The 14,286-nt window shown below is 38.6% G+C and overlaps 1 protein-coding gene across 1 annotated transcript in view; it reads right to left on the bottom strand.

Annotated features, from left to right (window-relative positions):
- The window catches only part of LOC129624645 (ATP-binding cassette sub-family C member 4-like), a 198,503-nt gene that overhangs the window by 19,492 nt on the left and 164,725 nt on the right, over window positions 1-14,286 (bottom strand). Inside the window, exons 28-29 of the mRNA XM_055542799.1 lie at window positions 12,189-12,361; window positions 11,667-11,772 (exon numbers count right to left, since the gene is read on the bottom strand). Coding sequence (XP_055398774.1) covers window positions 11,667-11,772; window positions 12,189-12,361 — 279 coding nt within the window. The remainder of the gene's footprint in view (window positions 1-11,666; window positions 11,773-12,188; window positions 12,362-14,286) is intronic.

Raw genomic sequence — 14,286 nt, 5'->3', positions numbered from 1 at the left:
TTCACAATCACATCTAACACTGACCCTCTACTCTTTGGAGTAGTTTCTCCGAGCGATCTGAAATGCTGTCTCCTGGGCCACAGTCCTCATTTTGCCCCATATGAAACAACTCACAATTCTCACACTGTGCGTTTTGTTTTTTGGTTTGTTTTTTTGTTTTTGTTTTTGTTTTTTTTTTTTTTGCTATTGACATTACTAACTCATTATATTTTATAAGGGGAGTTTTCAGTTTTAGGTGGGGGAATGACAGAAGTGTGATAGTTTGTTGCAATGCTTGATAATTTATAAGAACTTAAAATTTAACTTTTTAAACACTTTAAAAATACAAATACAATACACTTAATTAATACTCTTTTAATAGGCATTAAACAAAATACAGTATCTTAAAGTGAACTGCATTATGAATACAGCCTCAAGTGGACAGATTCACAAGGTTTGAGAGATGGGATGCCCTCGTATATAAATAGAGTGTTACAAAGGCTACAGTAACCATCAGATCCATGAAAGCATCCCATAACTAAAATAGCAGTCCTTGGATTTAGAATGGAAAATAAAAATAGCTGTGAGTTGAGGATTTACTGTTTCATATGCTTTATAATCATCTCTCAAGAGTGGACAAAAAAGCTTCATGATTTCCATCAATCCACTCTTCCATTTATTCCTTCCTTTTTTCCTTCCATCTTCCCTATCCATTCATCCATCCTGTAAGCACTGAATATCTATCACCAAAGCACTGTTCTAGGAATGGAAGATTTAAAGATGAGCAAGACAGTCTACCAAGAAGTTCACAGCCAGATACAGATGAAGACTGATGTGCAGTTAAATACTTTGGCCAAGGAAGTAGAATCAGCAGATGGCAGAAGTGGGATTTGAATCTAGGACTGAACTTTCATTGCTTCCTCTGCATGTGAGTTACAAGTAAAAGACACTGTTAAATTATTTACCATAAGTAAAATAAGAGACAGGAGAATTTTAATATTCAATAGTCTAAAATATCTTTCCATACCGATAATATCTAATATTAACTTTGTTTATAATTTAAGAAAATATGCATGTAAACATAAACATTTATCCCGTCTACTTTTCAACTGTAATTTTATTATACTTAGGCACAAATTATTTACTGTGTTCCTGGGATATATTCACACACACAAAAAAAAGAAAACTAGTTTTATTTAACTTTCATGATCAATAAATATGAAATGACCCACAGTCAAAACATATTTGAGGAAAACTTAAGTCAATTTTCATTAGTTTCTAAATTTATTCAGCAAACGTTTACTGCATATTTAACTGCATTGATAGCACTATGCTAGATGCTCTAGAAGAGGAAAACACATATGTCAGGGAGCCTATACTGAAAGGAGAGAGAGAAGAAAATCCTGAAGTGTCTATAATGCAAGAAAAAAAACAAATTCATGAAGAGGAGTTGAGTAACAGAAGAGATGAGTTCTGGCCAGAGGTTTGGAGGACAAGCTTCAAGGAGGACAGAGAGCACAGAGCTGGGCCTTGAAGAATGAATAGCCTTGAACATGCAGAATTGGAGGTGGGTCAGCAGACAGTGGTCATTCCAGACACAGGCAACCAAATGGACCAAGAGGGTTGGTCGCTAGCTTGGGATCTCCTCCAGAGCAGGTTTATATGGTTTTCCATGTTCACTTTGCATCTCAGGGCTCTGACATTGTACATGACAGGAATCAGGCACACAATACATGCTGATTAAAAGTTAAAACCAAAGGAAACTAAATTCAGGGTATGACAGGGTGACTGCCCAATGGTGTAATTTGGCAAGACTGTAGGATAAGATCAAGAAGGGAACGGATATAGCTGGCAAGGGAAGCCGCTGAGGCAGTGGGATACAGGGGTGACGGGATTAGGGATGTGGACATGGAGGACAACATGCCTGATGGTTGTGGGTAAGAGGGAGCGTGAAAGGGAAAATGAAAGACAAACAAGCCAGTGTTGAAGATAAAGGCTTGAAACTTATTGTCAAATGTTGGAAACAAAGAAAAAGAAAATGGGTAGTCAGAGAGGTGGGGGCACTGACAGGAACAGAGTGTAGTGTGGTCAACCCTCATGTCAGGAGCTGCAAGAGTTACACTGGAACATAGACTGAAAAAAGGTCAGGAATAGAATTTTACCAACTTAGCCTCTATGCTTACCAGTTTTGTCAAAGATTCTAGGTATTTCAGAACACATAAACATAAAGCAACTCTAAATTTTATGTACAGAAAAATAGGTACAATTTTGAATTTTTTTTAAATTTTATATCTATAAGAAAAAGTTCCTATAATCTCTCACTCTTTCCCCATTCTTCCTGTAACCCAGGTTGAACTAAATTAAACCACACATTTAAGTTAGTGTGATAACAATCCCTTGGTCTGAGAAACTCTCCAGGAATGCCAATCTCAAATCATTTGCCACTCTCCACTGGTTAAGGACAAATGCATTAAGTGAGATAAGTCAGTCAGTTACATGAGCTCAATGAAGATGTGTTTATCAGGCTTGTGTATCATCTGCAGATTTTCTAGGTAGCTGTCTTAGACATAAAAATTAAATGGACTTATTGCAAAATAATTTGATTCATTTTCTTTTTTTTTAATTTTTACTTTATATGGGAGTATATTTACTTTTACTTTTTTATTACATTGGAATATAGTTGATTAACAATGTTGTGGTAGTTTCAGGTTTACAGCAAAGTGAATCAATATACATGTTTCTATTCTTTTTCAAGAATTTTTCCCAAAAAAAAAAAAAAAAAAAAAAAAAAAAAGAATTTTTCCCAATCAAGTCATCATAGAACATTGAACAGAGTTTCCTATGCTATACAGGAGGTCCTTGTTGGCCATCTATTTTAAATAGAGCAGTATGTGCATGTCAGTCCCAAACTCTCAATCTATCCCTCCCTGCACAATTCCCCTGGTAACCATAAATTTGGTCTCTGGTCTCGATGTTAGTGAGTTTGTTTCTGTTTTGTAAATAAGTTCATTTGTACCACTTTTTAATTTTTTTTTTTTAAATTCTGCATGTAAGCGATATCATATGATATTTGTTTTTCTCTGTCTGAATTACTTCATTTAATATGATCATCTCCTGGTCCATCCATGTTGCTGCAAATGGCATTATTTCATTCTTTTTTATAACTAAGTAATATTCCATTGTGGGCTTCTCTGGTAGCTCAGACGGTAAAGAATCTAGCTGCAATTCGGGAGACCAGGGTTTGATCTCTGGGTTGAGAAAATCCCCTGAAGGAGGGCATGGAAATCCACTGCTGTATTCTTGCCTGGAAAATCCCCACGGACAGAGGAGATTGGCAGGCTACAGTCCATGAGGTCACAAAGAGTCAGATACCATTGAGCAACTAAGCACAGCACAATATTCCATTGTGTATATGTATCACATCTTCTTTATCCATTCATATGTCAATTGACATTTGAATTGCTTCCATGTCTTGAGTATTGTAAACAGTGTTTCAGTGATCACTGGGGTGCAGATATCCATGTTTTTCTCTGGCTATATGCCCAGGAGTGGAATTGTTGGATCACACAGGGGCTGTTTTTAGCTTCTTATGGAACCTTCATAGTTTTTCTTCATTTGTTTGTTTGTTGCTGTGCTGGGTCTTAGCTGTGGCATGAGGGATCTTCATTGTGATGCACGAGCTCAGTAATTGTGGTGTGTGGGCTTAGTCACCCAGAGCATATGGGACTTTAGTTACCTGACTAGGGATTGAACCCAAGTCCTCTACATTGAAAGGCAGGTTCTTTACCACTGGGCCACCAGGAAAATCCCTCCAGTTTTTCAATAGTGTCTGCACAAATTTACATTCTACCTACAATGTAGGAGGGCTCCCTTTTCTCTACACCCTCTCTAGCATTTATTTGTAGATTTTTTGATGATCATCATTCTGACTGGTACGAGATCTCACTGTAGTTTTGATTTGCATGTCTCAACTTGGCAGTGTCCACCAGACTGAAAAAGGTCAGTTTTCATTCCAATTTCAAAGAAGGGCAATGCCAAAGAATGTTCAAACTACCACACAATTGCACTCATTTAACAACCCAGCAAGGCCATGCCCCAAATCCTCTAAGTTAGGCTTCAACAGAACATGAACCAAGAAATTTCAGATGTATAAGCTGGATTTAGAAAAGGCAGAAGAACCAGAGATCAAATTGCTAATATCCAGTAGATCATAGAAAAAGCAAGAGAATTCCAGAAAAACATCTACTTCTGTTTCAATGACTACACTAAAGCTTTTGACTGTGTGGATCACAACAAACTGTGGAAAATTCTTAAAGAAATGAGAATACCTTACCTGCTCCTGAGATACCTGTATGCAGGTCAAGAAGCAACAGTCAGAACTGGACATGGAACAACAAACTGGTTTCAAATTGGGAAAGGAGTACCTCAAGGTTGTATATTGTCACCCTGCTTATTTAACCAATAGGCAGAGTACATCATGTGAAATGCTGGGCTGGATGAAGCTCAAGCTAGAATCAAGATTGTTGGGAGAAATATCAATAATCTCAGATATGCAGATGATACCACCCTAACTGCAAAAAGCAAAGAGGAACCAAAGAACCTCTTGATTAAAGTAAAAGAAGAAAGTGAAAAAACTGGCTTAAAACTCAACATTCAACTAAGATCATGGCATCTGGTCCCATCACTTCATAGCAAATAGATGGGGAAACAATGGAAAAAGTAACAGATTTTATTTTCTGGGGCTCCAAAATCACTGCAGATGGTGACTGCAGCCATGAAATTAAAAGACGCTTGCTCCTTGGGAGAAAAGTTATGACAAATCTAGACAGTGCGTTCAAAAGCAGAGACATCACTTTGCCAACAAAGGTCCATATAGTCAAATCTATGGTTTTTCCAGTAGTCATGTACAGATGTGAGAGTTGGACCATAAAGAAGACTGAGTGAGCAAAAATTGATGCTTTCAAACCGTGGTGCTGGAGAAGACTCTTGAGAGTCCCTTGGGCAGCAAGGAGATCCAACCAGTCAATCCTAAAGGAAATCAACCCTGAATATTCGTTGGAAGGACTGATGCTGAAGGTGAAACTCCAATACTTGGCCACTTGATGCAAAAAGCTGACTCATTAGAAAAGACCCTGATTCTGGAAAAGATTGAGGGCAACAGGAGAAGGGGACTACAGAGGATGAGATGGTTGGATGGCATCACTGAATCAATGTACATGAGTTTGAGCAAATTGTGGAAAACAGTGAAGGACATGGAAGCCTGGCGTGCTACAGTTCATGGGCTGGCAGTCAGACACAACTGGGTGACTGCACAACAACAAAAACACTTGGAAATATATGACCATAGGGACAACACTGTTGATTATGCCCTTCATCAGTATCTATCACTTACCCAGTCACTCCCCTAGGCTGGCTCCCTGCCCTCTCGAGCATTAGGCTTTACAGTTCATTAACTTATGTCCTCAAGGCTTTTGGAACAGATAATCACTTGGATTCCAGAAAGGAAACTTGGAGGTATTGCGGGTTCAGTTTCAGAACACCACAATGAAGTGAATATCACAATAAAGAGTCGCATAAATTTTATGGTTTCCCAGAGCATAAAGAAGTTAAGTTTATACCACACTGTAGCCTATCAAGTGTGTAATAGCATTGTGACTGAAAACAAAAACAAAAAAAAAAACAATGTGCAAACCTCAATTTAAAAATATTTTACTGCTAAACAACGCTAAACATCATCTGAGCCTTCAGTAAGTTATAGTAGTAACATTAAAGTTCACTGGTCACAGATCACCATAAAAAAGTAATGATAGTGAAAAACTTTGAAATATTGTGAGAATTAGCAAAATGTGACACAGAGACTTGGGGTGAGCAAATGTTGTTTTTGAAAAATGGCACCAATACACTTACTTGATGTAGGGTTGTGACAAAGATCCAATGTGTAAAAAAGAAAAAAGTCGGTATCCGTGAAGTACAGTAAAACAAGATATGCCTATATTTCTTTTTACTTTTTTTTTAACTGAAATATAGCTAATTTATAATGTTTCAAGTATACAGCAAAGTGATTCAGTTGTACATATATAAATATATAGAGAGACAGATTATATATTTTTTCAGATTTTTATCTATTACACGTTATTACAAGATATTGAAGTTACTTGTGCTATAGAGTAGGTCCTGTTGTTTATATGTAGTAGTGTGTATCTATTAATCCCAAATTCCTAATTTATCCATTCCCCACATTCCTGTATTTCTAAATCAATCAAGAAAAACAGGTGCCTTGAAAGTCAGAGTTTTGAGAAAGAACAATACTTCTGGTGTTTTTGCTGATTAAAAGTCGACTGGTAATCCAAAGCTCTAGAAAATAATACAAGGCTTACACCCTGTGTGGGTGTAGAACAGAGGACGATTCTCCAGCCCTGAAGCAAGAGGATGCATGTCTCTTGTTTCTATTCCTACCAGAGGAGTCATCAGCTGCAACCAGGTCAGACCAAGATGCAAACAAGTGGCCAGATTTACATCTCCTACTGGGATCTCCTTGTGACATCACTGATGACCTTGACCAGAGAGCCTTAAACTGAAGGTCTCCCAAAACAGAAGCAGGAAGGTCAGCTCCACAGTGAAGGGCAAGGTCACCATGGAAAACAAGGTCATTATCACAGGCTCCAAAGAGAACCCTTGTACTTCCCTTCTCTTCCCTCAGATCCCAAGTTCAGTCCATCACTTGGCTCCACTTCAGTGTCTATCCCAAATCCAGCCATCTCACCATTTCCACTGCAGGGACATTAGTCTAAGCCACCATCAGTTGAGAAAGGACACACTGTAAGAGACTGTATTTGGAGACCTAAAAGACCATCAGTGTGGTTTTAGCTGTAAAGGAAGGAGGGGGAGCAGAGAGGGACAAAACTAGAAAGGTGGGGAAGGGCCAGGCTGTAAATTGTTTTGTAAAACTAGGTTAAGGACTTATTGAACATATTGACAAACAGGGGAAAATCTGAGGTTACATTACCAATGCAATGGACATGAGTCTGAGTAAACTCCGGGAGTTGGTGATGGACAGGGAGGCCTGGAGTACTTTTTTTTTTAACTTTTTTTTAACTGAAGTATAGCTGATTTATAATGTTTCAAGTATACAGCAAAGTGATTCAGTTGTACATATATAAATATATAGAGAGACAGATTATATATTTTTTCAGATTTTTATCTATTACACGTTATTACAAGATATTGAAAAGTTACTTGTGCTATAGAGTAGGTCCTGTTGTTTATATGTAGTAGTGCGTATCTATTAATCCTAAATTCCTAATTTATCCATTCCCCACGTTCCTGTATTTCTAAATCAATCAAGAAAAATAGGTGCCTTGAAAGTCCATGCCACAGTCCATGGGGTCACAACGAGTCAGACACGACTGAGCAACTGAACTGAACTGAACCGACTGGTAAGTAAAACATTAAACAAATGGACATATTTTGATCATGGCAACAAAGATGATTGATTAAGGAGCTACTTGTGAACTAGACATTTACAACTATGGATCAAGTACTGATAGATAAAGACTCAGAACTAAGCAACTGACACGTCTGCCAAATGCTGTCATTTTTTACTGTTTCCTTAACCAATCATACATTCCAAAGTGAAAGTATTAGTTGCGCAGTTGTGTCCAACTCCTTGTGACCCCATGGACTGTAGCCCACCAGGCTCTTCTGCCCATGGGATTTTCCAGGTAAGAACACTGGAGTGGGTTGCCATTCCCTTCTCTAGGGGATCTTCTTGACCCAGGGAGCAAACCCAAGTCTCTTGCATTGCAGGCAGATTCTTTACCATCTGAGATACCAGAGAGGCTACATTCCAAGGTGCCAGCATGTGTAAGAATTAGGTAGTAACAGGAAGCTGCTTCCATGAATGCTGTAATACCAAAACCCAAAAATACATCTCCAGGGTACAATTAGAAGCAAAGAATTTATTTGCACCAGAGATCAAGCCATCTTTCTGCTGCTGCCTCTAAAGCTTCACTAAAGGTTTCAAAGGGGAAATTTCACAGCATCATTCATTCCTTGTGAAAGAAGTATGCCTTTGGGGGGCAGTCTGCAAAATACAGTCTGAGACATGAGAATAACAAAGTGACAGGTAAAGAGTAGAAATAAAAGGTTACTTTTCAAATTAGCATTCAAGAACAAAAACAAAGGACTAAGGATGCTGATGCTAAACAAAGTTGTTGGCATTTCAAAGTCACTGTCCTAAAATCTTGGAATGTCACCAGGTCCCTCACAAAACTCTGCAGGAGAGGCCTGCTTCCGACTGAGATGTTTTAGTTCAGGTGACCAGACACAGCTTGGAACCTAGAGCTTCCCTTTGGTTGCAGATGCCCCACTTTTGTGGTTTGCCTCTCCAGAGCTCATTCCTAAGTATGACCAGCTCGGAGGAGTGAGGCCACAGGCATGGCCTCAGGGCTGACAGTCTGGTATCTACTCGGTGTCCCCACTGGTGATCCCACCTGACAATGCATGGGGAGTAGGGAGGGAGGTGATATTCCAGGAACTGTTCAACAAGTCAGTAGAGACAGCTCCATTATCCCTGGACATAAGGAATTTTGAGTATTAGTGACCATTTATTACTGATTATTACTTGTTTAGTATATACTGTTGGGAAAGATTGAAGGCAGGAGGAGAAGGGGATGACAGAGGATGAGATGGTTAGATGGCATCACCAACTCAATGGACATGAATTTGGGTAAACTCCAGGAGTTGGTGATGGACAGGGAGGCCTGGTGTGCTGCGGTTCATGGGGTTGCAAAGAGTCGGACACGACTGAGGGACTGAACTGAACTGAACTGAGTATATACTGACTAACCTGTTTGGTATAAACCATTTTAATAAAAGTTAACTCTGATGCTTCTTAAGCACTATGCAGGCTTTCTTTATCTATTTACTTCATCTCTAATCAGCAACACTGGATACTGCAGGATCTTGTGACAGCAGTTAGCAACTGTAATATGAGTAAGATCAGCTTGTTTCCACAGGCTGGGAATTAGCTTGAAAACAACTTGAATTCCTTAGGGCTTATTTGCAGCCAAAGAGTTCTCTTCGAGGAATGATTTTCCTTGTCATTTTATAAATGCACATCCTAAGATTTATTGAAATTCAGCAACAGAGGGAAAAGAAAAAGAGAGAGAGGTAGAAAAAAGAGAGAAAAAAGGAAGGGAGAGAGGAAGGAGGAAAACAAAGCTAAGGAAGGAAATACTAAATTTCTGAGGAAAAAGAACAAATCAAAATTGCATGAAAGATACTAGACAGATATCCAACCACCAAAGCTTAGAGCCTGCTCTGTGTGCTGAGTCCAGATCTACTATTTAAGAGACTTGCTGGTTGTTTATCGACAGTCTCTCAGCACTGACTTAACTTTCTTTCTACACTCTTTTGTGATGCAGAGGCTGGCTCTTTGCAAATCACATTTCAGAAACACTTTGCCCCTGATAGCTTATTTGGTAAAGAATCCACCTGCAATGCAGGCGACCTCAGTTCGATTCCAGGGTTGGGAAGATCCCCTGGAGAAGGGATAGGCTACCCACTCCAGTATTCTTGGGCTTCCCTTGTGGCTCAGCTGGTAAAGAATCGGCCTGCAATGCAGGAGACCTAGGTTCAATCCTTGGGTTGGGAAAGGAAAATCCCCTTGAGAAGGGAAAGGCTACCCTCTCCAGTTTTCTGACCTTGAGAAGTGACATGACTCAGTGATTTTCACTTTCACTTTTGGCCAGCTGGCTCTTTGTTAGATCCTACCAGTGGGGAGCACTAGAGGGAATCACAGAGCAAACAGATTATTTAGTTTCTGCTAATCCTGCAGCATCACCTCAGCAGTGGGACCTGACTCCAGATTCCAGGTTCCATTAGCATGTGGAGAACCAGCCCCATCCTGCTCCCCCACAAATATTACCAGCACCTGGACAGTGACTGCTCCATGGAGGTCTGAGCACCGACTCTTTAGGGCCTATCCTCTTGAGTACTTGGGTCTGGAGATTTGTCTTAGGACACAGTAGCTGCCTGCTAAAATGATTAACCCTGTGGTTCTAACATTTCTAGCCCTCCAATTGCTATGTGACATATTTCCTTTATTAAGTATTTTCTGTGAAAATACTGTGTCTTTTTCACCAGGCCCTTTCTTCTCATGGAATCCCCGCTGACACCAACAGCTAAGAAATTCAACTTTAGCCAACAGCCTCCTGGTAATCTTTTTTTTTTTTTTTTAATATAAATTTATCTATTTTAATTGGAGGCTAATTACTTTACCATATTGTATTGGTTTTGCCATACCATCAACATGAATACACCACGGATATACATGTGTTCCCTATCCTGAAGCTCCCTCCCCGTACCATCCCTCTGGGTCATCCCAGTGCACCAGCCCCAAGCATCTGTATCATGCATCAAACCTGGGCTGGCGATTCATTTCATATATGATATTATACATGTTTCAATGCCATTCTCCCAAATCATCCCACCTTCTCCGTCTCCCACAGAGTCCAAAAGACTGTTCTATATATCTGGGTCTCTTTTGCTGTCTCACATAAAGGGTTATCATTTTCATCTTTCTAAAGTCCATATATATGCATTAGTATACTGTATTGGTGTTTTTCTTTCTGGCTTACTTCACTCTGTATAATAGGCTCCAGTTTCATCCACCTCATTAGAACCGATTCAAATGCATTCTTTTTAATGGCTGAGTAATACTCCATCATGTATATGTACCACATCTTTCTTATCCATTTGTCTGCTGATGGACATCTAGGTTGCTTCCATGTCCTGGCTATTATAAACAGTGCTGCGATGAACATTGGGGTACACGTGTCTCTTTCAATTCTGGTTTCTTCAGTGTGTATGCCCAGCAGTGATTGCTGGGTCATAAGGCAGTTCTATTTCCAGTTTTTTAAGGAATCTCCAAACTGTTCTCCATAGTCGCTATACTAGTGTGCATTCCCACCAACAGTGTAAGAGGGTTCCCTTTTCTCCACACCCTCTCCAGCATTTACTGCTTGTAGACTTTTGGATAGCAGCCATTCTGACTGGCATGAAATGGTACCTCATTGTGGTTTTGATGTGCATTTCTCTGATAATGAGTGATGTTGAGCATCTTTTCATGTGTTTGTGAGCCATCTGTATGTCTTCTTTGGAGAAATGTCTGTTTAGTTCTTTATAAAAGTCTATTAAAAAAAAATCTTCCATGCCATGTGGCTTGTGGGATATTAGTTCTCCAACCAGGGATCAAACCTAGACCCTTGGCAGTGAGAGCATGAAGTCCCGATCACTGGACAGCCAGGGAATTCCCAAAGGTCTCATTTTTTGATTCTGGGAATCTAAAAATAATGAAACAACTGTGGCATAGTAAAAATGACCATGTTCTACTACTCTGAAATATGGAGACTTATCTTGGGTTTGAAATATTTTCATGGTTGGCCATCTTTAAGAAAAATGACAGTGTAAATAAATTTTTAATGTGAAAATATGAAATTATTGGATATATTATTTAATAGTACATTCTGAAGGTATAAATAAGTACTCAATTTATTGTCAGGGATGGAGAAAAATTAAGAGAAAGTTAACTTATTAGAGGTTCCTATAAAGTTTTTCAAGGAAGGATATTTTGCAAAATTGAACGAAAATGGAAATAACTGAAATTCCACAGGTAAAGGTCTTACCATTATCATGTCACTGTCAATAATTGTGCTCAATCTGTGTGTGATGGTTATCACAGTGCACTGGGCAAACTTCTCATGGATTGCTTTTTTTATTAACTCATCAGTTCTGGAATCAAAGAAGATCAGTTTAGTTAGTAAAGACAGGAAAAGCAGACTTAAGACTTAAAAAATATTATATATAATAATGATATTTTTTAAAAATCCATGCTTTATGACTTAATCTTTTTTCTGAAAAACTAAGTATAAAAAGTCTACTTACAAATTTACCATTTTTCATAAAGCAATGGGAAATATTCTTCCCTTGAAATTATCAGAAGCTAGATTTAGGAATTTTGCTCTCTTAGGCAGTCTCATAACAATATTAATGCCATATAACATACTTTAGTTTCTAGAATTAATCTTATCAAGAGATATCTTTGGGACAAAGAGAATACTTGAAAACATTTTTAAGCATCATCAAACATTTTCCATTTACCACATTTAAAATTCAGATTCCAGGTTTCATGGACCTCAGCCCCTTACCTTGGGTCCACATTCGATGTGGCTTTGTCAATAATCAATATCTGATTTTTCTTGAGAATAACCCTGGCAAGACACACCAGTTGTCTCTGTCCAACACTGAAATTTGCTCCTGTTTCTGCTAAGGCAGCATCCATTTTACCAGGAAGACCTTCGATGGTTTCTTTAAGTTGTACCTGTGGATACAGAAAGAAGAACATTTTCCTACACAAATTTCTGCTGAAGGAGAGAAGCCTCATACGTTAGAGTTTTGATATCCTCAGGACTTCTTATATCTCTTACATGTACAGCCACCTGATGGGGAGAGCTCCTTCCAAGGAGCGTTCACTGAGAAAGATGGTGGAGTCAACTCAGGACAAAAAGATCTCAGTGTCCCCTATCCCTGCCATAGGACATCCACCAGAAACCCCACCAGGGATTAGTTAAGGAAGTCTCTCAGGAAATGAAGCTATTTCTCCCAATCTGATCTAAACAGAAAAGTTAAAAGGATCTTTACAGTTTTCCCAAAGTATATTTTGCCTAGGTGTTAGTACACTGAGGGAAAAAAAATTTTTTAACAAAATTATTGTAGGAAGTATAGTTCTCTAAAGATATAATCTTATCAGTCAGTACTTTACCATTTTGGAAGAGCTAAAGGTTTAAAAAAATACAAATTCAAACAATGGAAAACTGTACCTCATATATTATTAAACCTGGAAACTACTTTGGCTTTGGTTCCTTCCCAAATTTAATCCCATCTTTGTTTTACCAGTCAACTGGATTTTCTTCAATATCACAAGTGTTTTGCAGTGAGAAAACTCAGGAAAAACAGCACACAACATAACATCTTATTTCCCCCAGACCAGGGCTATGAGTGGTGTTTATATTAATCTACTCTGAAAAAATTGCAATCATTCTGTGTAATAGGCTCCAGTTTCAGAGAAACAGACATAGAGAACAGACCTATGGACATGAGGGGAGGGGAAGAAGAAGAAGGGGAGTTGTATGGAGAGAATAACATAGAAGTTTACAATACCATATGTAAAATAGACAGCCAATGGGAATTTGCTGTATGACTCAGGGAACCCAAACAGGGGTTCTGTATAGGCTGAAGGGTGGGTTGGGGAGGGAGATGGGAGAGAGGTTCTGGAGGGAGGGGACATGAGTGTACTTATGGCTGATTCTTGTAGATGTATGACAGAAAACCACAACATTCTGTAAAGCAATTATCCTTCAATAAAAAAAAATAAAAATTGTAATCATAAGATTAAATAAAACAAACTTTTAACTGCCAGAGATAATCTGAAAGTCACTGGTTGGTAGGAGTCATTTCAACAAATATTTGTTTTGGAGAAATATTATGGAATAAGAACCAAACCCATACTATGCTTGAAGTTAAAGAACAAAAAGTAAATATACTTCAGATTAAGAGACCAACAGATCGATGAGTGATGGCCAGTGAGCAGGGACCCAGAATTACAGCGTCAAATAACAAAACACTAGGGGTGCAAGGGCAACATTTTCATGGTATCCTAAATGCTGGAGTATTTCTATGAACATGATCCTGAATTATGCTGCTGATGGAGTTCAAGCTCAGAAAGAGGGAATTCTGATTTAGGATTAAGTATGGTATTGATATTTCCAGAATCTAAAGGGTAAGATTTGGATTGTGATGCAAGTGCTCATGGTGAAAATTATAAAATGGAAGATGTCAGCTTAGTCACCCCTTTTCCTCCATTACAAGGAAGAGGACTTAGTATTCTATCTATGAAACAAATTCATACATCTGCACCCAGTGATGGGACTAATCAAAGGTGTGACAGCGGCAAAGCTTTTATCACTTTTCCTTCTGAGCTGACATTAGTAATCTTTGTACATCAAATTGGTCTTTCATAAGACTGATGTCTTAACTTTAAAGAAATAATCTCACACTTGCTTTCAATTTGGATTATATCTCATCACTAAGCTGTTTTTTTGTTTGTTTGTTTGTTTTGTTTTTTACTTTCCTTCAGGTTTTCCACCTTGGCCTAATAGGACTGAGGCTTTTGTGAGGTGAAAATGTTTTCCAGTAAACACTGCTTTCTGAAACTGTGAGAATGAGACTAACATGAGGATGAAATAA

This window comes from Bubalus kerabau, chromosome 12 (genome assembly GCF_029407905.1).
Source record: "Bubalus kerabau isolate K-KA32 ecotype Philippines breed swamp buffalo chromosome 12, PCC_UOA_SB_1v2, whole genome shotgun sequence".
Classification (NCBI taxonomy): Eukaryota; Metazoa; Chordata; class Mammalia; order Artiodactyla; family Bovidae; genus Bubalus; species Bubalus kerabau.
The sequence above is the reverse complement of the archived record's forward strand: the minus strand, read 5'-3'. Positions and strand labels throughout refer to the sequence as shown.